The 27,320-nt window shown below is 35.0% G+C and overlaps 1 protein-coding gene and 1 long non-coding RNA gene across 3 annotated transcripts in view; one reads left to right on the top strand and one right to left on the bottom strand.

Annotated features, from left to right (window-relative positions):
- The window catches only part of LOC149531691 (Major facilitator superfamily protein), an 84,685-nt gene that overhangs the window by 36,847 nt on the left and 20,518 nt on the right, over positions 1-27,320 (top strand). For both annotated transcript variants that reach the window (XM_089811062.1, XM_089811064.1), the window contains exon 6: positions 14,450-14,525. In XM_089811062.1, coding sequence (XP_089667188.1) covers positions 14,450-14,525 — 76 coding nt within the window. The remainder of the gene's footprint in view (positions 1-14,449; positions 14,526-27,320) is intronic.
- The window catches only part of LOC149531692 (uncharacterized), a 34,398-nt gene that overhangs the window by 3,243 nt on the left and 3,835 nt on the right, over positions 1-27,320 (bottom strand). The window contains exon 2 of the long non-coding RNA XR_016359070.1: positions 7,286-7,376. This is a non-coding gene — a long non-coding RNA (uncharacterized LOC149531692). The remainder of the gene's footprint in view (positions 1-7,285; positions 7,377-27,320) is intronic.

Below are 27,320 nucleotides of genomic sequence, written 5' to 3'. Positions count from 1 at the left end.
TAGGATCCGGAGGTTCAGCCAAGTTATTAGTTATCCACAACTTTTGGCTGATCCCATGTTTCTCCAAAATCGTTGCAAGTTTTAGGACTTAAAGCAAATTTCAGGGTGTAGTTTTTGGAGATAACAGTTTTTGGCACGCCCGGTGGGACCCTTGCCTTATTTTTTAAGGAAGTTGCTGCTGTTTTTGATGTGCAAACAGCAGAGTTATAATTTTTTTTGCATATCTGGCAACTCTGTGGAAAAGAAAGGTACAAATCAGTGCTGTTAATGAGAAAGGTACAAACCAGAAGTTCGAATACATTTGAATATTTACAGCTTGAAACACCCAAAAGGCATGGCAAAACCCTTGCTAGGACAAAGCCAGCAAAGAGAAATCAGAAATCGGCATAGGGTACTCGAGTTTATCAAAGAAAGACTCGTAGCACGTTTTCAGTAAGTCCCAATTGGAGAACCGAGCCTTTGGAATCAAAATTTTCTACATTTTTTGCAGATACAACAGCAAGATCAAGTTCGGCTGCAAATTTATTTTCTGGACCAGCTGTATCATTAATACCTCAACAACAGATAAGTTATCAGCTACCAGTAATGGCTCAGCCAAGAAATTTTGCTTTTGTTCCCTTTGATCAAGGGAGTCCTTTGAATCTCCAACAGCATAATAACATCCCTTTAGCAGCTTTGAAAGGAGTTCCATATTTCACCGGAGAAAGCCAAACTACAGCTTTTGAACATGTTAGGGATATAGCAACTTTATGCAATATTCATCATGTGACGCAAGAAAATGTAGCAATCAGGTTACTGGCCGCTTCATTCAAGGGGAAAGCGTTGGAATGGTTTAGGAGTTTACCAGTAGCTTCAATAGGCACATGGGATGAATTGGGTGATGCATTCACCAAATTTTTTGAAGACAAATCTGATCATTTGTCATTGGTAGAACAGCTAACAACCATAAAAAGGGCTCCACAAGAACAAATGATTGATTTCAATACACGTTTTCAAAAGACATGGAATAGGATACCTGTTGCTGTTAGACCAAGTGTTGATCATGCATTTTTATACTATCTTAAGAGTTTGAACAGCGATATTTCTGTCATGATTCAGTCTATGGGAGGTAATACGCTGCCACAAGCATTTGCTATATCAGTAAGGGCAGAAAATAGCCTCATACAGGCAGGCAAAATTGCTCCTAGACCTCCGTTGCCTATTTTTCCAAATATACAGCCAAATATACCTTTGCAAATACCACCTTTCAGCCCATTACCAGTGGTTTCCAGCCAAGAGATAGCTGTTGCAGGACCTTCTCAGGAGCTGCAAGATATTAAGATAGGTCAGCAAAAGATTGAAAGCTTAATGCAAACTTTTGGAAATAAATTGGTTAACCTCAAAAAGCAGCAATTTCAGCCAAGGCAACCTTTTCAATCTCAAAATTTCGCTGCAAATCAAGGTTACCAGCAGCAGAATAATCAAGGATACCAACCACAAAACCAAGGGCAACTTCAAAATAGGCAAAATTTTCAAGGGTACAATGCTGGAAATAAACAGAGCATAAATCAGAGACCATATAAGCCTTATAATCCAGCACCCTTAAATGCTGCAAATCCGGTAAGAGATATAGTACCTGTACCAATGCAAAATAATATGACTGGTGTTTTCCATGTAATCAACCTCATAGTCAAGCTACCTGTTCAAATGGCGTCATTCAGCAAGCTTTGATGGTACAAAACGCTACATATATGCAGCAGGCACCAGAGGCTGAAATGGAACAACAGCAAGATGTACCCCCTGCAGATGCTTCATTCCTAAATTGGCAGGTAGATGAATTTTGTGGTATAAATAACGCTGATCCTAATATTGCTGTTTATTCCAAGAATAAAAAAAGGGCTTTAGAGGACCAAAAAAACAGTAACAATAGCAATATTAGTAATTCAACCACTGCAGGATTAGATAAGCCAACTAATCCACATGCCAACATAGAACAGCAAGCACAACCTGTTGTTACAAAATCGCAGCCTAAGGTACATGCATCAATTCCTTTTAATGTTGTTGAAAATATGAAAAAAATGAATGTATCTATCAGTATGTGGGATTTTTTGACAATACCTGGTCAAGTTGATATGTTGCAATCTGAATTATCGAAAAGAGGTAATGCTGGTGAAAATATGCCAAGTGTTGTATTTGCAAATAATGAAGAAGGTAACAACAAAATAGCAGTTCCAACTGTCAAACCTCCCCCTTTCTATGTCTCTTTGATCATAGGCAATAATCTAGTTCACAATTGCATAATTGATAGTGGAGCCACAAGTTTAGTTATGCCAAAAAAGGTAGCAGATCAGCTAGGACTGAAATATCAACCTCTCAAGAAAGGCGTGGTGCAATTGGATGGGTCAGCTGTTAACACAATAGGTGTTATTAAGGATGCTAGTCTTACCTTGCATGCTTGTCCAAATTTTTCAATACCTCAGGATGTTTATGTCATAGATCTTCCACCATTTTTTGCATTATGCTTATCTAGAGATTTCACTGCAAAGATTGGTGGCTATTTTTCATCAGATTGGTCTCATATGCTCTTTAGGTCAAGATATGGTACAAAGATCACTATTAAATCCGAAAAGTTAGCAAAAGACCATATAGAGCCTTACGTCCTTGCTGCTATAAATGCAAATCTGATGTCACTTGATACTGATGAACCTGAGGTAGTAGATTCTAACACACCCCTTACTGGTATCTCGGATATTTTGCTTGATGAATGGGCTGCTGAAAATGTTTCTAATAGTCAAAACAACATTGTTCATGACGCTGGTTTTGAAAATTATATGATTTTAGATCAAAGTTCAGAAATTTCAAATCTGATCAAAGATACAAATCATATCAGCGAACAAGAAAATCAGGTATGGAAGATGTATTTTGATGGCTCACGAAGCAAGAATGGTGCTGGAGGGGGAGTAATGCTGGCATCACCCCAAGAGGATAAATATTTTGCTGCTTTTCGCTTTTCATTTGCATGTTCTAACAATGTGGCTGAATATGAAAGACTGGTACAAGGTTTGGAATGGGCTAGGAAGAGAAAAATAGCCTGCTTGCAAGTTTTTGGGGACAGCGAACTCGTTGTAAACCAGGTTAGAGATTTGATTTCTGTCAAGAATGATACTTTAAAGCTGTACAAGAATAGGGTATGGGATATTATAGAAGAATTTGAAGCTTTTAATATAATATCCATAGAGCAAAGAATCAGTTTGCTAATAGGCTGGCAGCAGTAGGCCCACAGTTTGATATTGTCGAAAATGTCTGAAAAAAGAGCGAACAGCATCATGTTAAGGTGGTGGTTAGACCTTCAATACCAGATAACAACATAAATTGGCAAGTTTTTGATTCAGATGAACAGATTTTAAGTTTTTTGTTGCAAGAAGATGTGTTTTCAGTTGCTAATCAAGATAGATTCAGTCAGCAATATAGTGATCAAATTATTCAGTTGAAAACAAACAAGTTGCCTAAATGTTTGGTCACTTTAGAAACTATCTTTGATCCAGATGATCAAGTGAAAAAAGATAAAACTAGTTTGCTAGTGAAAGAAGAGCATTACGAGGAGCTGGAAATTTCTGAAGGAAAAAGGCTGAAAGTTGGTAAGATAAATTCACCGCAAGAAAAACAGTTGTTTATTGAATTATTTCAGGAGTTTAATGATGTTTTTGCGTGGGATTATTCTGATTTAAAAGGCTTTGACCCTAAATTAACCCAGCATACCATTGAGCTTGAACCTAACACCAAACCTATAAGGCAAAAACAGAGACCTGTCAATCCTAAGCTAGAACCTCTAATGTTGAAAGAATTAAACAAACTTTTAGAAGGAGGGATCGTCTTTCCTATCAAACATACTTCTTGGGTCTCTAACTTAGTGCCTGTAAGAAAGAAAAATGGAGAAATAGGCTTGTGCATAGATTTGAGAGACCTAAACAGAGCTTCATTAAAAGATAGGCATCCTTTACCATCCATGGAACAGATTTTACAATATGTTTCAGGTTCTGAAAGGTTTTCTTTGTTAGATGGGTATTCTGGTTATAATCAAGTGCTGGTAAAAGATGAAGATCAGTTTAAAACAACATTCACCACAAAATGGGGAACCATGACTTATAGAAGAATGCCTTTTGGATTAGCAAACGCTGGAGCTACGTTCCAAAAGGCTATGGATATGGCTTTTCGAAATTTAATGTACAAAATAGTGCTGGTATATTTGGATGACATTACTGTTTTCAGCAAGGAGGCTAAGGATCACATTTTTCATCTTAGACAAGTGTTAGAAAGATGCAGGGAGTTTGGTATTTCTCTTAATCCAAAGAAATCTGTATTTGTTGTTCATGAAAGTAAACTTCTCGGTTATATTGTTTCAAAGCATGGTACTACTATAGATCCCGAGAGAGTTCAAGCGATTTTAGAGTTACCACTACCCAGCCACAAGAAGGGTTTACAAAGTTTTCTTGGTAGGATAAATTTTGTGAGATGTTTCATACCTGATGTTGCTAATCTTTTGAAGCCTTTAACAGTAATGTTAAAGAAAAATACAGTTTTCAGCTGGACAAAAGAGGGAAAGCGTTGTTTTGAAGCAATTAAAGAGTCCTTGTCCGCTGCCCCTGCCTTGATTAATCCAGATTTTACTAAAGATTTTATATTGTATGCCTATGGCAGTTTTGACGCCATTTCAGCAATGCTGGTACAAAAAAATGATGAAGGTTTGGAGCAACCTATTGCGTTTTTCAGCAAAGGTTGCAAGATTTCGAACAAAGGTACAGCTTTGTTGAAAAGCATGTTTTTGTTGTCATTAAAAGCTTAAAAAAATTCAGACCCCTGGTTTCCAACAACAAAATTCATCTAATGGTTTCTCATCCAAGCGTGAAAGAATTTTTGTTAAGCAAAAATTTAAATGAAAAAAGAGCAGGCTGGATTACTCGAGTGATGGAGTATGATGTTGATATCCATATCACCAAACTGGTTAGGGGCAAGGGATTATGCGAACAGTTGGCAGATAACAGCTTTCAAGAGGTAGAAATCAACCAAAATCTGTTGCTGGTTGATAATAATCAAGTTGAAGGTAATCAATCAGACTGCTGGTTGACTGAAATGACACATTTTCTGCAAACAGGGGAGTGTCCTTTGAGGTTGGATAGAGTGAAACGCAGGTATTTCAGACTTCAATCAATTCCTTATGTCTTGGTTCATGATTTTTTGTTTAGAAAGGACCATAGTGGCATGTTATTACGTTGTATAAGTGTTGATCAGACCAGCAAGATCCTGGAACAGTTTCATGATGAAGGGGGTCACTTTTCCCCAAAGACGACAGCTTATAAAGTGTTGAGGGCAGGATTCTATTGGCCTGATCTGTTCAAAGACGCCCATAGTTGGTCAAGAAAATGTCAAAAATGTGCATTATTTGCCGGCAAGGAAAGGCTGGCAGCCTTACCCTTGAAACCGATTTTGGTTGAGCAGCCATTCATGAAGTGGGGTATTGATTTCATAGGCCCAATTAATCCAAACTCTAGTTCAAGTCACAAGTGGATCATTATAGCTACAGATTATTTTACAAGATGGACTGAAGCAATAGCATTAAGAGAGGCAAATGAATTAGCTGTACTTAATTTTTATGATGATTTGACTACAAGGTTCGGTGTTCTCGATTCGATCATTTCTGATAACGCATTAGCCTTTATGGGAGCAAGAGTGTCTGAATGGGCGCTAAAGAAAGGTATATATCTGAATACCTCATCAAACTATTACCCTCAAGGTAATGGTTTGGCTGAAAGTACAAACAAGAACCTTTTAAGGATTATTAAAAGAGCGTTAGAGGAGAATAAAAGAAATTGGCATGCAAAGTTGAAATCTACCTTATGGTTGGATAGGATTACTCCTAAACGAATTATTGGAACATCTCCTTACGTTCTAGTATACGGGAAAGAGGCCAAGTTACCTGTTACTACTGAATTTCCTACGTTACAGCTTGCTGATCAGCTGATATTGTTTGAAGAACAGGATCCTCTTAAGCTAAGGTTTGCTAAATTGATGGAGTTAGAGGAGAAAAGGAGCAAGGCACTGCAGGAAATGGAATACCAGCAATTACAGGTGAAGAAAACATTTGATAAAAAGGCAAAAGATCGTCATTTCAAAGAAGGAGATATGGTGCTGAAGTGGGATGTACTTAAGACAAGACCAGGGCAGCATGCTAAGTTTGATCACTTTTGCAAAGGCCCTTTTCAGATTGTTGAGTGCAAAGAACACAATGCATTCCAGCTTGCCACTCTTCAAGGAGATGTTCTACCGGTTCCTGTTAACGGGATTCACCTCAAGGCTTGCTTTGAGGTATGATTTATTTTCTGTTTTGTTTTCTAGGTTAGGTTTCATGCTTTCAATAAATGCATCTGCATATTAGTTCAAAGTTTTCCCTAAGTGTTGTCCAAGCACATGTCGGTTTTAGTTTCCTTTCCTAGAGTAGTTTTCTTTTTGTTCTTTAGGTTTTAGGAGTGTTAAGTTGTTGGTCTGGTTGTTTCATATCATACTCACCCACCTCAATCATGCACACTAATGCATGGATTAAATGCATACATATAGGTTAGTACATGCATGCATATGCATACGCCTAGGGCTGCATTTTTCATGACACTTTCAGTCCCACTTTCATACATACCTGGCAGCCATGACCATACACACACACACACGTATACTAATCACCTGTATCCATCCAATTCACACATTTTTTATGCATAATTGAGATGGATAACTATGAATCCGACTTCTAAAGTTAATGCTACAATCTGATTATGCATAAAAATCAATCTAATAATAACCTGTCAGTTATCATTAGACTCATTTGCATACATCCTAGCCCATACCAGCAACTTTAGGGGTCGTGTCAGGTCTGGTTTAAGTCCAAGGAATTCATATTTTCAGACTCTAATGGCCAATGGATGTCAAAGGCAACTGATCAAGTGTCTAGCAGGCAGACAGTCAGCAAAGGTCGCCAAAAATGTTGTTCATTTTTCACACATGTTCAAATGAAGCAATATATGCTTATTACTTTCAAAGTAATTTTCAGAAAATACATCAAAGAAAAGTATTTTATTCATTTTGAAATAATGTTCAATATTTGCATGATGGAGTAAATCATGACAGAAATTAAATGCTGAAAGTAAATTTCTCCCACACATCTGACTGTGAGAGTAGTCTCTACGTGCTGACATATATCTATACCCTACTGAAACCAATAACTGAATAAAAGGGTAAAAGGAGAAAGGATCATGGGCACCAGTCATTGCATGTAATGACTGGTGATATGGCGTCTGACTGCATCCATCCTCTCGCTACTCCAGACATCGCCCGTTCCGTGCTTCCAATCCCTATATTCACAAAGAAGAGAATGGGTTAGATCCAATGGATCTAAGCAATGCTGATGACTCACTCAAATCTCATATTTACCATCCTACATGCTATTCATCTCAATAAAATCCAGACGTACATCAGCAAATAGAAAGGTCGATCATGTAGAATAAAAGTATTAAAGGGACAATTCATTTTTGTTTTGAAACCTTTTGCTTATAAAAGAAGAGATCAGGACAGGCGTAGCAGATGGAATTGATATGCATACAAATAATAGAAAATGAAACATCAAAGGGAAAAACTTTTAAGTTTTGAAACTTTTGTTTCGCATATGCAAAAAAGCTACAGGTGGAGTTATTTATTACAGAAAATAACCATTTTCAGCCAGTGACAAAAAATGCGTCATAAAGGTAGCAGATGCAAGTCATAACAATGATAGAAACAAATAGTGTTCATCAGTACTAGTTTACAAAGGAGTTATCAGTCGCAGTAAAAATAAAAATACAGCATTATATGGAGCTTCAAGATTGATTTCTGAATGTGCAAAGAGAGGGCAGCAAGCCAAAACATATCAATGGAGAAATAATTGTGGAATCAACAAGGATTCAGCTTTCATTTTCAAAAAATCTACAAAGCTGCTGAAGGAGATCAGAAATCATCATAATAATGCTGTCTTGCCTATAAATCAGTTACTCTGTTGGTATAATTCAAGTGATGGAAACACTGCAAAAAGAATGTATGAGACTTCCGGTGCTTACGTTGTTCCCCCCAATAATTCAAGATGCTTTCCTATCAAGGGTTCAAAGAAACAGGTTATACAGTTTGTCACCAAAGGCAATGTTGTCATTGTTTAAGATACGAGGCCATCAAATCAGATGATGTTGCAACACTGGTGTATACAAGTGGAACAACTGGGACTCCAAAAGGTGTCATGCTTACCCATAAGAATTTGCTGCATCAGATTATGCACCTAGGGGAGAGAGTGCCTGCTATTCCTGGAGACAGATTTCTCAGTCTTCTTCCACCATGGCATATGTATGAGCGTGCAACAGACTATTTTACTTTCGCTCGTGGGGTTGAGCAAGTATATACTAATGTGAAGAACTTGAAGGAGGATCTAAAGCGCTATCAAACAAACTATCTGGTTTCAGTACCACTTGTATATGATATACTTTATAGTGGAATTCAGAAGCAACTTTCTTCAAGTTCAAATGCAAGAAAATTTGTAGCTCTAACCTTAATCAAAATCAGCATTTTCTAAATGGAGTTCAAGAGGATATACGAGGGCAAATCTTTAGCAAGGGCAAGACACAAACAATCATTATCATTTGCTGTATCAGAGTGGCTTTTCACTAGAATTTTTGCAGCTTTATTATGGCCATTCCACTAATTAACGAAGAAGCCCTAAATCTGAAGCAAAAATAACCACCAAAAGAGCAGATATGTCTTCCAAATGAAGCAAAGAAATAACCAGCCGGCGACCATTAGTGGTTACCTAATTTCATCAAAAAGAAACAATGCATTTTCTCACTTTCTGCAAAACCCATATGCTAAAAGAAAGCACAGCAAGCAATCAGAAATTCATACCAGCCAAAAAAAACGCAGATTCAACTTTTGTATGATGGCAGATACTAGTTGGCTCACTAAAAAGCCATGCGTCTTCATGCCATAGAACACCAGAGCAAAAACGCTAAAAATGGCGTCCAAATAACAAGCAATGGTCGGCCTCTCAAGAATCTACATCTTTTATGCCCGCAGTCACAGAGGTGCCGCAACAGAGACCAAAGACACACAAATACACCAGTAAAAGGCGTCTAACGGCGGTATGATGCACTGAAAATAGCCTCAAAGCGAAAGAGAATTACAGATGAAATTCCATGTCGGCTAGGGTTTCACCATAACCCTATTGCATTTGGTTACTCTTGCTTTTAGAAAGAAGAAATAAAAAAACCAAATGACAAAGTAACTCACCTTTCCTTTTATCAAACTCCTTAATGCCATTTAAGAGAATTTCGGGTCCGATTGCATATATTTAGAGGATGGAGATATTTATTTTTTGCATGGGATTATTAGAATGCATTTGCATTGTTTGAGTTAATTTTTGCATGAATATATTTCAAGTCATTATACTTTAGTTGATTCTTTTGTAATCAATTTAAAGATAATGAATATTTATGCAATTTTACTCTTAAGTCTGGACTTTACTATTATTATTATTATTATTTTTAATTGCATTTAAAAAATAATAATAATAATAAAACATTCATACAATAAAATAATAATGATAATAATAGTAAAGTCCAAGGGTAAAAATCATGCAAATAAATGGAGTTAAGAAAGGGAAGTTGGTATTTTTATATATGCCAAATTTCAAGAAAACAGCTGCAGTTCTTATTTTTAGAAGTCACAGTTCAGACGGAAAGTTTCAGAGTGCATTATGGAGTGATTATTGGCAGTTTGGGGGACTTTTTTACACTTTTCTTATGCATGGTTGGTGGAACTTCAGTTCGGGATATTTTGAGCATGTTTTTGGATTTTTCAGAGGTGCTTAATAATGAGTTAACTCATTATTTCGACCCAACTTTTCTTGTTTTGAGACAGTGTATTGTTTATATATACTCCTCAAGTTTTTGAGAGGGAGGTTCAAATTTTGAGGAAGGACGCTTATGTGATTTGATCCTTAAGTGTAATTTTTCTTTTTTATGATTCTGATCCATTATGCAGATGTACTTTTTTGAGGGCCTTTGATGGAAATAAAGTTTTCATTGGAACCAGTTTTGGAGTTGACAAATTTAGTTGTGTGCGTTAAGGTGATTGATGTTATTCAAATTGTGTTTTAATTATAGGCCTTTCTGAATGATGTCTTATCTTGTACCTTCTTTATCCAAATAGTTGTTCATAGGTTTTGAGTTGTGTTTAAATTATTGATGTATTCGATTAATGATCAAATTCCTTTCGTATATTTTCAAGTTCATAGACCTTCTCTTAAATTATTGATGTGAATTAGCCGATTTTCAAATAAGGTTTCTTGTGAATGTCTTGTCAAATCTTTCATTGTGTCTCAAGTATAGCAATAATCTGTGTTATCAATTTTGGTGTATCACCTTACTTCTTTAAGTTTTCCGTGTTTTAGGTCATCTTTTTACCCTTTTCCATCTAAAAGTTTTTCACATTCCCATTAGTATAAGTAAGGTATAAGATATATTATACAAGAACCAGCCTAGGATCCGGAGGTTCAGCCAAGTTATAAGTTACCCACAACTTTTGGCTGATCCCTTGTTTCTCCAAAATCGCTGCAAGTTTTAGGACTTAAAGCAAATTTCAGGGTGCAGTTTTTGGAGATAACAGGTCTAACAGGGCTATTCCACTTAAAGTAGGAATTTTAATGGTAACCAACAAGGAAATTGGAAAAAGGACTCATTGCCAAAAAGAAAAGACAAGGCACTTCCACGAACATCTATGTTGCATACTGCTTACAACTCCACAGAAAGCATGAACACTTACCTCATTCAACAATGAGCATAATGAAATAGAAAGGCAGACTAAAACAACCTTAAATAGGTAACTGCATCATGATTCAATATGGAAAGTACCGATTTGACAAGAGCATTTGATCATTAATGAGTGAATTTGACCTCGCACGTAACAAATCTTTTCGCCACCCTTCATACCAATTATTCATTACAAAGTGTCACTTCATCCTTTTTGGAAAGATTTTTGCGCTAATGAAATTAACTCTTGAACCATTTTGAGGTTCAAAGTTCAAGTTCAAAGCCGATAACTATAGGAATTCTGGTGTATGAAATCAACATTGACATAAGAAAGCAAAACATGACTAATGAGTTATGAACTTGAACAAATGATTGTTCAAAGTTCGATTTCAAAAGATAACATTGATCTCATTGAGCTTAGACAAACATATGAACACGGAGAATGAACTTGAACTTTGAACTTACTTAGTTCGGAGTTCAAGTTCAAAGAAAGGAAACAAAATAATCCAAACAAAGTGTCCCAATAAGACCAAGATAGATTGAATTTTGAACTTTGAACTCGAATGGGTTCAAGGTTCAAGTTCAATACTCTGGTGAAAGGAAAAGTCATCGTAAGCTTTGAGCAACATGTATGAAGCTTTTAGGGGGGTAACATAATGCAACTTCCTTTTAGCTAGTCATCAATCGTTATACATTTGCATCTTCATAATATGAATCTAATCATGGAGAACACTGATAGTTTACTCTGATACGAAAACACATGTTCTATTCACACCAATTATTTATATTTATGATCTATTCCTAATATTTTGGAGTGATCTCATGAGGAGGATTTTATGCACATTTGAATTAACAGTAGTTTGACAAATGCATGCTAAAACTGTAAATTGCTGTGCATTCCCTTGTATACATACCATTTCTTATAGCATGGAAACTTTTTTTGTTGTTCCAATTATCATTGCAACCTAATGATTTGTTTCCATTTCTCACTACCACAAACCTACATTAAGCTTTTCAACAGAATAGTTGTCATGGACTTCAAGAGTTGTCGTGGATCAGACATGGGAGAAACAATGTGTACAATAGCATCTTGTGTTAGTGACTTATCATACTTTTGATTCTTGAGAAAACATCTTCCTACCCTGCCATGCTTCTCTCTTAATAGGAACTAAATTTAAGATACAAAATATTTTATCTTTGTACTGGTTTCTTTAATGTGACTCTTTAATGCTTAAAGTGCTGTTTGACGAGGAATTGAACATTCAAAACAACTATTTGTTTTAATCCCTTGGTACAAATTGGATTTAGTGCTTAGTAATATCTAGTTGGAACATTTTCCTTGAACAAAGATCAGCATGTGCTAGAGTAAATGACTTAGAGAAAACATCTTCCTACCCTGCCATGCTTCTCTCTTAATAGGAACTCGAAATTATAAAGAAAATTTTAGATAAAAAAAATTTTGCAATCTTTCTATTGCTTTCTTTAATGTGACTCTTTAATGATTAAAATTTTGATAATTGACGAGGAATTGTACCCTAAACAAAGATCAGCATGTGCTCGCGTAAATGACGGATAATTTCAAAGATATGTTTGGAATAATTGCTAAGCATACCAACTCATTAAGAACTATATGGGATGGATTCTACAGATACCATTAGGTTGCTAATAATATTATTGGATTGTAACTGGATGTAAGGCAGAAAAGTTGTTGACAGGGATGCCACATCTATGTAGGACAATAGCCAACGCGTAAGTCTTATCTTAAAATACACATGTTGAAGAAAAGTCATAACGTGCAACTTTTAATGGAGATTCAAAGGCTAAGGAAATAAGTTTTGAAAAAGGTCATTTATATTCATTACTTAAAAGGAAATATGGATTCAAGTATTGTAGTGCAGGTGTACAGTAGACTTCAAGAATAAAGAACGAGTCTCATGCAAGAAAAAACATCAAAAAGAGTAAAAATTCAATCTTAATGCAAGCAGAATTAAATAGCAGGAGAGCTAGAAAATAATGGAGATTAGGAGAGCTTTTTTTTATTATGCTATGCTATTGAGTTGAGCATGATTAGGTGCCGTATTGAACAGGTTTCGTTTGGGTTTAGATTCAAGGCCCAGGCCAAGAGGCACCTTGGCTTCCTTGTGGGTCAATCCTCGTGAAACTTTTTATGTGAACCCACAAGAAAAATCATCACTATCACAATACTAAAGGAGATAGAAAACCAGATATATGCTTCTCTCAAGTAATTTCAGTCCCAACCTAGTCCAAAAGAAGTTTTCATGGAACATTTTGAAAAAAAAAATTAGGGATGCCATGTCCAAGACTCAACTAAAATGGCATCCAATGCTTCGTTTCTATATGGATTGCACTATCTTACCTTGAACTTCTCTTTAAAATATTACTTTTAGTTCAGTTTTACAATGTAAATGTTTTCTTTTGAGGACTGGTAATCTGAACAGAGGAGCTTAATACCCTTTGACATTTAAATGTCTATGTAGTCAAAACTTCGTACTCCTCTAGAGCTTCGCTTTAGTTAGACAAAGATAGATAGGGAAATGGTGCCTATTTAAACTTGGGTCTAGACAATTAGAACCCAATACTATATTTTACTTGATCATAAATATCTAGGCATAATTGAACTTCAAGAAACTAATGTATATAGATGCATGAACTAAGATATGGGCGTCATCTCCCCCTGAATACCCTAATCGTTTGTGAACTATAATTAGAACTCCATAACTATATCCTCCAACATAGAATAGCAGGGGCCCACTTAATTTGAGAAGTCCATAGAATTGTAAGGCGAGTCATTCATTAATTAACCTGCTAGAATAAGTGAGCCCCTGCATGCAAGCGTGGGTGGGAGGAGGAGATGCCAAGCCATAAACTATATTTCCTACTAAGATATTTGGGTTGGGAATATGCTGTGCTATTTTAAGGGTGGTGGGTGGCAATAGTGGGGCTCAACCCTTAGTCTATCCAGTTGGGAATTCTATCTAGAATCCTCGGATGTTCAAACCCCAAAGCCATACCCAAACTAGCAACTTATGACTTAGCTATTAGGATAAAGTAATGATTTATGAAATTTGTTTGATAAGGTGTAATGCAAATAAGCTGGTTTGATTATGTCATAGAGAAAGTAGATCTCAAGTTTGTGGAAGAGAATGTTCCTTTCGAAGCTTTTTAATATTGTATTAAATATTTAAACTAATTCTGTGCACTTGTGGATGTGGTATTAGTTTTCCATACAAAGGTTTCTTTATATGCTGAGTATTGCATACAAAAACAATGGGAAAGCAATTGGAACAAATATATCATCTGCCTTTGGAACAAAGAAACATTGATTTATCTTGTGCATAGTAAAAGAAATTGAAATAAAGTTTTCTTGCCCATTTTTAACTATTGTTTAACAGATTACTAATTCTTGTGTCTTTGCATTCTGAGTATAGTAACATATTCTGTAATTCATTTTTCTCCCAATATTTAACAGTCCATCAGAAATGTTTACAGAGATAATTAGTAATATTAACTTAATGCCATAGGCTTGATATACTTCACTTTGGTGAAGTAGTTTTTCTTATCCTTTTTCACTGTTTGTGTAGCTTGATTTTGTCACAAGTCTCAGTTATAACATTCTTCAGCAACCTTGGTGAGGCTGGATTACAGGGTTCCTTGCTGGTATGACATGTAGCGACTCTTCTGTATTCTAGGTGTTCCATCCAAAAATCTCATTTTTGTATGCTTTATGAGGAGGAAATTTAAAATTGTGGGCATGCATCAATTATTATTCCATTAGAGCATAAGAAGCTATTTCACGAGCATTGCCACTGTTGTTTCTTAACTGAGATTTACATAGTGACAGACGAAGGGCTATCTTCTAAACACATTTCTAGCAAGAAAAAACTGTTCTAAGCTGGTCCTTAAATATTCAAATCTTAAGCACACAGTCATTTGCAGTCGTTCAAACAATTTGAATCACCTTGAATTAATAAACGTCTGCTATTTTGAAATACCAAATGCAGTATGATATGCCAATTTTCTGTTTGTTGTGCAGATAGTCATCTATTTAACTGTGGGATCCAGATGGTATCGCTGAAAGTGTGCAGTGTGAACAACATTGTTGAAATTTGATATTTGTTCCTTTTTTATGCGTGACTACCTCAATCTATGTGTTGTCCTCAAAATTGAGTTCACAAAATCAAGACGAACCATGCAGTAAGATCCAAAATCATGGTTTTCTTTCTAAGATAGACATTTTGAGATCAAAATTTGATGGTTGCATCATGCCTTGACCTTAGTTTTACAACCTTCTGGTGTCATTTTTCAAGATTTTCCTTGAGTTTTCCAAGTCTTTCTTGGAATTTTGGGTTTTATTTTCCTGGCTACAAATGCTCAATTTTTTAAAATCTTAGAGTCTTTAATTGTTTTTTTCCTGTTTGAATTGATTCTTTTTTGCTTCTCTTTGCATCTCAGGTCTTCTGCTTTTCAAAATCCGATCATTTTGAGCCAATGCAGGTTTAAAAATATGCTTTATATCAAGAGAAAAAGAAGAATGAAAGTACCTGCAAGCGAGCTATTAAAACCCGAGTACAAGTAAAAGAGTTTTGCCTTTGACTTGCAAGTTGCAAGACAAATTCTGACATTAACACTTTGACTCAAAGGTCATTTGGTTTTGTTTTAAAAATGCTTGCAATTAAGGCTTTAAAACCCAGCTAAGCTGTTAAAAGCGTATAAAGATGTAACTTAAGTTTAATTTGCAACTTGAAATTGGGCTTTTAAAGCCTGATTAGAAGCTTCCATCCCTCATACCTTTTTAAGGTGTTTGCAAAAGCATTTGAAAAGCCTGACTTGAAGGAATCATTAAGAAGGAATGTTTTAAGAAGGCATTCATATATGCTGTTATGGTTCTAAAACCTGACTACATATCTCTTTCTTCATTTTGAAATCAAAAACAATTTGCAAATTGTAATACAAACACGGACATGGCTATGAGGTTGTCGTTTTTATGAGTGAAGACATTTTAATAGGAGTGAAGATGTTTTAGTATAACATTTTGACTTTAAGTTGGGTTTCTAAAGCCCACCAACAAGCGATTCATTGTTTAAAAACAAAAGCACTTGCAATGCATTTTTTAAAAATGCCATCTTCTTTGAATCTCAACACTTTTGGTTTGAGAGTTCATTTTCTCTTGCAAGGTGGAGTATAAACCCCGACATTGGCCTTCTATCATTGTTTTTTCAAGAATGAGAGTTCTAAAAATGTTTGGTTTGGAATCGGACATTTAGAGAATGACTTCCAGCATTACATGAAAACTTAAAACACTAAAACATCTCGTTATGCTAAACATAAAGCCCTCTTTTGCCCTAAGTTAACGTCTTTAGCTTGAGATGCATCCACAATTGTAAAAGGTGATATGAATCCCAACATAGGGAGTTGAATGAATCTTTAGATTTGTTTCAAGCATTGAATCTCACTCGTTTTGGTGCTGGAATAGAGGATTTTGGTTTTCATCATTGCCATCTGTCAAGAAATTCTTGAAGACTGCAGATTACATTTATGGAGAAGTTTTAACTCATTTTGGCTTATATTGCCCTAGAAACATCTATATAGAGCCATGAGTTGAAGATCTTCATTCCGATTTAGAGCAGCGCTTTTTGGGGATTATTTTCAAGTTTGTGCAAAGTCCTTTTTGTTCCAGCCCCTTACTATCACATTTTTAAGAACTTTTTCTACATTTATGGTAATTCTAAAGAGGTATGTTGTTTTTCTATTGCATTTGTACTTCAATTTTGTAGATTGTTTCCAAAGTTTTTCTTCTCCACATGTATCAAATGCCTAGGGTTTATGTATATATTTTGTTTTAGTTTGGTTTTGATCTTCCTTTGGTCCCCATCATTTTGCACAGGATTTTTCAGATTTGAATAGGATTTTTTGCATTAAGAAATTGAATGTGTTGGTCTTTGTAAGCAAGCAAGTTCTTCCCTCAAAAAATTGATGCAAGTTCATCCCAAAAAGATCCAAGATAATCCCCAAAATAAGAGCTTCAAAATGCATGTCCTTCCCCACTTGTAACCAGATTTAACGACACCAATTTACAAGTCCATTTTGTCAAACAGAGGCTAAGTCATTCCCCTACTTGCAATCGGATTTCTAAAACCCAATTGCAAGTGCTTTTCCAGAAAAATTCAAAGGCTTTTCCCTATTCGCAGTTGGGTTTTCAAAACCCGAATGCAAGCAAAAAATCTTCCCGAATGTACTTGTAATCGAATTTTGAAACCCCAATTACACGTAAAAGTGACCTTTCAAAATATATATATATGCATTTGCACATTATACTTTCCATTTTTGAGACCAAGTATATATATATATATATATATATATATGATTTATCTCCCTACACAAATAAATCATGGACCTCATTTTGCAAGTGGATTTCAAGGTTGGAGCTTGGCACAAGCAAGAACATCGAAAGCATACAAGGAGCTGAAAAAGTGTTAAAATGATTGAGAGCATAGAATGCTTTCACGATTAATTCCAAGTTGGTGGTAGCGAACTAATAAGAGGGATTGTGAACATTTTTCCAATCATGGGTTAAAATGAAAATCAGTAACTTCTTGATGCCATCAAATATAGGGGTCACTATTTTTTTTTGTAGATGTTCCAACCATATAAACATTTGAAGAGTTCCAGCACCTAAGAATCTAGTGACAGAAAGACCTCTTGGAGGTTGATGTAATAGGATTCATGTCTTGTCAAGCACTTAGTTTATTTTTCATCATGCATTTTGCAATATATTTTCAACAAATTACATGTAATTAAAAAACAAGTTGTAATTGTTGGTGACCTTTTCACTTGTAAAGTTATTACACATAATCTCATTAGAGGACATAAAGACTTGCAACGTTGAATAATCAACTATAGGTAGTTACTTGTTGAATACATTTCGTTTAGTTGGGTTTCTCCCACATTCACTCTCTAACCCTCACCTATAAATAAAAGAGGGTGCTCGTTGTAATTTTTATTTTATGGCAAAGCAAGAAAACTCTACCAATTTGTATATGCACTCTAAGACTTTGAGCTTAGATGTAAATTAAATTGCTTTCAATAAAAGAGGCAACTTGCTTTCAAACTTTGTGTTAAATCAAGGTCTTAAGTGATGACATTTTCTAGCTATTAATTGTGACTTTTGTGCTTTCGTTCAAGAAGGATTTGAACTCAATCTTGCAAACTTTGAGTTGCATATTGTATTACAATAATAGATAATCATCTATTATTAGTTAATTGTAATCTATTTGTAATCTAGTGTAAATATTAGAATGTTTCTAACATTTAGTTAGCTTTAATTAGTTGTAGCCTAAGTCACAAGGTTCGAATTCGAATTCGAGTTCGGCAACTATAAAATTCGAATGAAGTTCGGGAAAGAGTAAAAATTCGGGAAAAAATTCGAATTAAATTCGCCTTATACAATTTTAATTATTTTCTAGATGTATGTAATATATCTTATCAATTATCAAAATAGTAAAAATTGCTAAATAGATCTCACAACTTCATAAGCTTGATGAGACATTTATTAAGTACAAAACATAAGAAACATGTGAAATCACAATAGCAAAGATATTATTTTGTTGCGAAGGTACAATCAAAAGTCAAGACTTCATAGCTTCAAGAAAGCTCGAAGTCATCAAGAGCACTTGGCTTAGATGGTGTAGCATCATCATCAGTATCACTACCCAATTCTTCCTCAAAAAAGTCAGGCTCATCTGCGTCTGGTACTGCTGTGTCTTCTAAAGTCTGTTCTTGTGAAGATGACTCATTTGTTGATTTGTTCATAAGCAATTTTAAATTGTTGCGAACATAGACAAGATCTCCCAACTTTCCAGACAACAACTTGTTCCTCTTTTTGGAATGGATGTGGTCAAAGCAACTCCAATTTCTCTCACAAGCTGATGAACTTGCTCCTTGACTCAAAATTCGAATGGCAAATCGCTGAAGTTCAGGAGTTTCTGCCCCATAGCTCATCCACCATCTATAACCAGGTACCTCATCTCGTGTCATATCATATTTGGCTGCTCCTATTCCAAACAGCCCTTCCGCTTTTTTGTATTTCCAACATTGTTCTCTAATTAGAGATGCAATTGTTGGATCTAGTTCAAATCTACTAATGGCTTCATAAAACCCTGCCATAATTTCAGCATCACCTTGTCTATCAATGTGAAACAGTTTAGGCTCCAAATAGCAAGCTGCTGCATGTAAAGGAGTGTGCATCATTTTCCATCTTAAATCAACAGTCTCCCATATCTCTATGTACTCTGCTTCCACATTATTTAGTGCTCTCTGAATTGCTTCCTTGCAACGATCCATGTTTTCATAAAGCATTCCAAGGCAAGGAGTGTTACCATCAACCATGCGGAGCACGTCGACAATTGGACCGCATATATTTAAAACCTTTGCCCCACTTTCCCAAAAGTTACTATTTAAAACAATTTGCTCTATGATCTTCCCCTTACCACTTTTTGAGAGAGTTGAATTTTCCCACACATTGGAACAGATTACAGATCTTAAAGCTGCTTTCTCTTCAACCACTCTTCTCAAAGTGATATAAAATGAAGCAAATCTTGTATCGCAAGGCCTCAACAACTCTCTAGATGCATGTTGCCTGTAAAGGCTCAATGTGAGACGATGATTTCGTATGAAATTTGCAACTTCTCTTCCTCTATGAATTACTTCATGTATCCAAGGGAATTTTGCCAAATCATGTAGCAACAAATCCAAACAATGAGCTGCACATGGACTCCAATAAATTTCTGGGTACTTCTCTACAATCAGCTTGCCAGCTCCCACACAATTTGCTGCACTATCAGTAACCACTTGAACCACATTTGCAACCCCTACTTCAAGAATTGCTTCTTCTAATATTTGAAATATATATTCAGAAGTTTTTTTATGATTCATAGTGTCAATAACCTTTAAGAATACAACACCTTCAGGACAAGCCACTAAAACATTAATCAATGGTCTTTGACAGATATCTGACCATCCATCACTCAATATAGTGCACCCTGTTACCTTCCAAGAGGCTTTGACCACAGCTAATTTATCAGTCACTCTATCTTTTGACCTCTCTAAGAGAGTTGTTCTCAAAGCCTCAGAAGAAGGAGGTATATACCCTTTGCCAAACTCTCCAGCTTTTTGAAATACAAGACGATAAAGTGGATTTCTAGCTACATTGAATGGAATTGCACTAGTATAGAATAAATCAGCCAGTAAATCATCAACTACTTGTTTCTCACATGGTTTCCAAAAGCTATTCAGAGTTCCGCTCTCTTTTGTTGGCTTTACAACCTGAGGTAGACATGAAGATGAACGTATAGTGGATGTGAATCTAGAGACGTCTTCAATTCTTTGTTTCTTTTGTGCATTCTTCATCTTTTGAGCAATAGAAGATGAATGCTCTTTCTCTAAAATTGCTCTAAGCTCTTGGGTCACACCTGGACATGCAGTAACACCTCCACCTTTACCTGTCGTAATACCAAGCAGGTGATCCATGACCCTTGTTAAACTTCCAGTAATAACTTTTGGACACAAGTTACACTGAGTTTTATTAGGACCATTTTTAGTCACATGTTTCCATGCCTCCGAAGTTGATTTGTTGGGAGCCATATTACAATCTGTAGAATTAAAAACAAAATAATATATTATTATTTCAAATTTTAAAACAAAATAATTCAATAAATAATTTAAAAATGTTAATTTAAAATTAAACATGTTAAAGGTCAACTTTTTACACTAATAATTCTATTATTTAAAAATTGAACTATAAATTTATAATTTATTAAACATAATATAATATATCTATTTATTTATCAAATTATAATAAAAATTATAAACTAATATATCTATTTATTTATTAAATTATAATAAAAATTATAAACTTACAAAGCAAAATAAAGTAAACATATTAATATATATCTAATAGACTCTAATATTTTAAAAGTTTTCGAACTATATTAATTAAAAATTAATATATCACTATTTTAAATCAATTTTAAAAAATAAATCTAATATTTAATTAACTATTACAAAATAGATTACAAAAAATAATTACATAATTAAATTGATTACAAAAATTATATAAATTGAAATAAATTTTTTATACAAATTATATCATGTAAAAAACTATATACAAATTATATTTAAAAAACTATATACAAATTATATTTAAAAACTATATAATAAAAAACGAAACTAAATATAAAATTAATACATATTGAAAAGTTAAAATTATAGAAAAAATTATAGAAAATACAAACTATAGTAAAGTTTTTACATATTAGAGAAAAATTGAATCGCCTTATTACAAATGAATTGGAGTAAACTTTAATATATAATATGAAATGCGAGTATTAAAAATTTAAACTATAATTCGAATGGAAAAAGTGAACCACTCCATGGGCGTTGCCGACTGCTGAAAAAACAAATCGCTCAGCTTCAGAGACTGTCGAGGAAGGAAAAGGGCACGGGCGTTGATGACTGTAGAGCACGAAAAATACCAGAGAACGCGTTGCGCACGACGAAGGGCAGAGAAAGGGTGTCGCCGTTCAGGATAATTTATTCGCAGGGTGTTTTTTGAGGGTTTGAACCGCATTTTATAGATTTTTTTGCACGCCAAAACTCTACAAACGGAAATTTCTAAATGCATTTGACTTCCATTAAAAAGTCCGTTTGTAGCAGCCGAATCAACGGCGGATTTCAACGATTTTTTTTGGTAAGTTTCACATTCGGCTATATCCGAATATCAAGCTTGATATTCGCCGAACCTTGTGACTTAGGTTGTAGCTTTTTTAGCTTTCTTTTAGCTAGAATAGAATGTTTCCATTCTTTATGATTGATTCCTAAGGAAACATCATTCCATTGTATATAATGACCTCTTGATCTCTATTAATAATAAGCAAATATTTTCCAATTACTTAGAGTTCGTAATATAGTATCAGAGCCAATGCTTCAAAAAAATTGACAAATTTATAATGTCTTTTGAAATTATTTGTTCAAACTCCCTTCTTTGTGTCAACTCTTCATCCTCTATGTCGCCTCAACAAAAATGCCTCTATCCTAGGAAAAATCAGGAATCTTTCTGCAATTTTTTTGCCTCCATTGTTGCTGACTAGGATTTTCTTCGAAACCCTAATTTTTGGGCTAGAAATTTTTTTCTCATCACAAATTCATGATGAATTTTTGAGAGCTCAACTAGGTTGTCCATTTTTTTGGGTGCCTTGATTTTCGTGCCAAATTTTCGAGCCAATAGATCCAAAAATTGACAACATATTCCTTCTTGGTTTTTTTGAGCTCTCTTTTGAGTCACCAAATTTTCTAGGTCTTCTAGTTTTTTGCCTTGAAAAACATGCCTTATCTGATTTTTACTTTTTTTATTGAAAAACGTGCTATGGCATCTCTAGCAAACATTCTGCTCAAGCACAACTCCAAATTCAATGGTCAAAATTATGGCACTTGAAAGTAGCGGATCATCGCAATTTTTGAATACCGAAACACCGATCAACTTGTTCTGGGTGTTACGAAGCGTCCAACTGCTCTTGGTACTGATCAGGATACTTGGGATCTGAATAATCGAGAGGCGGTGATGCTTCTCAAATTATCTATGGCTGATGATCAGCTCTCTTAGATTCCATCCAGCAAGAGAGCTACCGAGATCTAGATAGGTCTCAGAGGTCTTCATGAGACTTCTAACAAAAGCAAAGCTTTCTTTTTGAAGAACACTCTATTTTCTATTGTCATGGATGAGTGAACCTCACTCTTGGCACACCTGAATAGGATTCAGGAAATCTATGATTAGTTGCTTGTCATCAATTGCAAGATGAAGGAAGAGGACATTGTGGTTATCACTCTTCGGGGTTTACCAAAGTCCTATGAGCATTTTATCAAGACTCAACATCGTGTCTTCTAGTGTTGATCTAAAGTTCACTAATCTCTGCACACTTTTGCTTCAGCAAGATCGGTGGAAACAACAGTTCAGTGGCAATTCAAGCTCCACCTCCACAGAGCAAATCTTTGTTGCTAAATCCTTTTAGAAGGATCAAGGTAAGTTTCAGGAGTCGTCTCAGCAGAAGGCTTCTGCTCCAGCTTTAGATGGCTCCTGGAAGAAGAACATTCAATGCAACTATTGCCACAAGTTTGGGCACATGAAGATTGAATGTTGGAAACGCTTAGCTGCACAATCTAAGCAATCTGGTTTGCAGCCCATAGCGAATAGCACGGAGCACTCTGAGCAAACAAAATTTGCCTTTTATGCTTTTTAACAGCTTCATGTTCTAGATAGATTAACCATTAAGGGAGGGTATTACGATAATAGATAATCATCTATTATTAGTTAATGGTAATCTATTTGTAATCTAGTGTAAATATTAGAATGTTTCTAATATTTAGTTAGTTGTAACTCTTTTAGCTAGAATAGAATGTTTCTATTCTTTACGATCATTTCCTAAGGAAAATTCATTCCATTCATTTGTATATAATGACCTCTTGGTCTCTGTTAATAATAAGCAAATATTTTCCAATTACGTTATAATATATTGTGTTCAAAGTCATAATTTAGTTTCAGATTTGGTTTAGCAAACTTTGAGTTGCTTATCGAGTTTGAGATTAATATAGGACACTCAAGTAAGGGAATAGCCTACACACTTTGTATTGCTTCATTTATTTCGTTAGTGCATACAAGGTGAAATCGTGTTGGAGACATTGAGCTGCACATGTGTTTCACTCTTGTTCTCCATGGAAAACTTTGAACTTTCATCAGTGTTTTGGTTGCATAAAATGTTGGTACACTAAAGATTATTCTTACATCTAATTTTCTGTTTGTTGGAATTATTGTTCCAATAAATACTTTGTAAGTGAATTACACCATTGATTAAAGATTGTATTGTAATAATAAACAGCTATTCTTAAATAAAAGAATAAGATGAATGTCCTGCCCTGATTTAGCTTAGTGTAAATAGCATTTAGTGTTTTGTTGATTCTAGTAGCAATAAGAAGGGAGAGCCTTCCCCTAGAAGTAGGAGAGACTATGTCTCACACACTGTGGTTGGAACCAATGTTTTGTGATTGATCCTTAAAAATTGTCAATTGCAAAATATCCACCCAACCCTATGCAAGTAATGGATCTTACATCTTGTTCTAAAGTAAATGGGATGAATATTGTTTGGAGTGGATGATTAATACTTGGCCCTAGCAAACAGATAAAAAGTTTTTCATAGTACTCGTGCAGCAATGGCTTCTTAATATTGTTATTTCCATCTTTGTTATGGAATCTGTCCTGCTAGACTTGTGTGTGTGCCTTTCTACCACCCTACCTTTTTTGTGAATATTTTATTTTTAATTTAATAGAAAGTAAAGTAGGAATATTCATCAAAGTAAAAGAATAAAATTAACTTAAAATCTAATAAAAGGCTCATATATTCATTATGCTCATAGAGCATATGTTGTTTAATTGTGGGCATTAAGGTAGGTGATTTATGAAGGTGGTAGTTGTCCCCAGCCATCAATCCTCTTCATGAAAATAATGTTATAGATAAATTGGATATGTTGGACTCCATATTTATCAACGTTGATCATATTCAGGCCAAGAGATTTTATTGTCAATGAAATATCCCAACACTGATTTGGACTTAAAATTTCCAATTCTTGCAAGTTCTGATTTTTTTCTACCTTTGCTGTTTTTTCAGCTTTTGTGTTTTGGGCAATTTCTGATTTTTTTCCTATTTCTTCTGATTTTTTAGTTTTTGCGTTTTTGGGCAATTTCTTATTTTTTGGGTGTTTTTTTTCAAATATTGAAAGCAATTGAAGGAAAAAATAGCAAAATACAGACTAATAAATATTCAACAAACTTAAAGTTTTTATTGCAGGTAATGAAAATCTGGTACATATCGTAACAGCAGCTATTCAATGGTGTCATAACTCTGGGAATTGAAGTCATAGATCTGATTCTTTCAAACCCTAGGGTTGCCAGGCAACAAAGTTTCCATTGCCCAAACTGGAAGATACTAACTGTCAAATAAAGACTATTGCTGATTGTCTACACAATCTGATTTTACTGAGTAATTTTATGATCTGAAACTTGCTCTAAAACCCCATGTTACCTCTTAAAACAATTCTACTTGCAGGCTAATGGTGTGGCTGACTGTAGGAGTAAATGATGGCCAATGTATAGTGCCAAAAGTGTCAAATCTGCTTCTTATCTTTAAAAATAACAATGAAACCCTGCTTATAACCACTGATGCAATCTAAAAATAGACTACCAATTTCTCTGAGTTTGAAACACAATTGAAACCTCGTATAAAGTTTCTTGTAGACAAACCCTTGGGTGATCTTTCACAGTTGAAGGTAACTGAATAAAGAAGGAAATTGTCCCTCTCTAATTGCTGATCTAAGAAACCCTAGTTTCTCTTCTTCAAGCCTCAGGAAAAGTTATTGAAAAAAAGAATAGCTCAATAATAATGTTTTGACTTCGAAAGGTCTTTTTGAAAGATCCCTGATGGATGCCCTTGCTGATCTGCTGTAGTTTTTAAATTAATAAACTATATTTTTCTGTGATTTCTTTGATGGTCTTTGAGAATAGACAGAAGTTGCAAAAGGTTTTGTTTTTGTTTTGTGTTTTTTGATAGTTTTCACAAAGTAATGAATAATGAACAATAAACATGAGAGGAGACTGAAAATAAATAAGAGCATAGAGCGAAATCAGAATTGCTATAAATCGTACCAAGCAGATTTCTGATTTATAAAGCCAAATAATAAATCCAATGCAGTTCCAAGGAGCTTACATCCAACAATGATGCCAAACTACTGCAAATGGCGGCCCTAAGACTGCAAGGAATCACATCCCAGCTGAAAGAATCAATCTGCAACCTAAATCCACAATAAAGAATGGCGTACTCTATCCCTGATAGCAACGCACACTGTCTGAAGAATCCAATGCCAACAATTGCTGAGGGCTACACCCCAGCCAATCCAGAACCTGGGGTTTCCATCCCAGATGAAGAATTGCTCTCTCAGAGCCAGTTCACAAAAACAAGTTTTTCAATATGCAAAAGATAATAAGAAATCAGGTCTCCATCTCCTTATATCCCCTTCCAACTATAAGTCAAACCCTAAAGGGGAATTACACTTTGGCCTTTAAATAAAATATAATAAAATAACATTTTCCCAATTAAAGTCGTCCATGCTATAGGAAAAACATTACTTTATTAAAATTCCATAGCTGAAGGCACCAAAAAGTCTACAGATAGTAAAAATCATGTATAATAATTTGAGACCTTTCCAACGAGCTATAACACATAGGTGTACCTGATCAACTGAAGCCAAAATCCCTTTATTACTCCAAAATGGTTATATTATTAACCTTATTTTAATTTATTTAATCACCAACTTAGGAAATATTAAAATATATTAAAATATTTTCCAAATGGTCCCAAAAGGCCCAAAATGACCAATCAAACATGAATCTGACCTTGTCACCTGCCTGTGACTGATGTCGGACAAGATGTGTCAACTGGTAGTCCATCCCTAAAATCTAGGGATGCTCCTAAAAAAGTAGGAGACAGCCCCAATCAACCAAAATTGAGTCCCAATGACTCCCCTGCTGTGTGCACCTTTGAGAGAACTGTCACTAAACTGGGAGTTCCTCCTAAAAAATAGGAGATGCACTCTACGTCTACAAAACGTTTGCCGAGGTCTCCAAATGCCTCCTAGACCACTCCTAGTCAATCCCAACAAATTAGGAATCCCTCCTAAATTGTAGAAAACTGTTGTCTACTGCTCCAAACTACTTGAAAAGCTCATGCATGACTCTCAAAGTCTCTGGGTTGGTTCCCTCTACGCTCTACTGACCTATGGGAACCAGATAATAGACCAACCCTGCTAGAAATGTTGTCACTAAGGAAGGGCAAAAATTGGGGACATGACACTTTTATTCTCTCCAAGAAACCCAACACCACTTCTCCACGAATTATACCATTTCTAAAACATTAAAATGTCTCTCTTTAATTTTTAGTTTTACCTTACTCCTCAAATAGGCTTTTCTAAAAGTAACTATAATTTAATTAACTATAACATTAAAGTCAACTATAGAGGAACTTTAATATTTTAATATTTATTTCAAGACCATTCACCTGACCTCTTCAACTGAAACTTCATGATGCACCTAGTCTATCGATGATGTCAAAAACTAGCAGATCAACTAGCAGTCTCCTAAAAAATAGGAAATTGTCTCTAATCAACTGAAATGGTTCATACAACATAACAGACCATCTTTTAGTCTCCTATTTTTTATGATAGTATCTTTAAACATTTAAAATGGCTCATCAAGCCCCCTGCAAGACTCCACAAACTCTAGATGATTAATTGCCAATGGGCAAATTTCCAATCTCCTAAAATGGTACCCCTCGTAAAAAATAGGAGATTGGCTCT

This window comes from Cupressus sempervirens, chromosome 11 (genome assembly GCF_028749045.1).
Source record: "Cupressus sempervirens isolate cs-2001-9-10 chromosome 11, ASM2874904v1, whole genome shotgun sequence".
NCBI classification, from domain to species: Eukaryota; Viridiplantae; Streptophyta; class Pinopsida; order Cupressales; family Cupressaceae; genus Cupressus; species Cupressus sempervirens.
Note: the sequence above shows the minus strand (reverse complement) of the source record. Positions and strands in the feature narration are given on the sequence as shown.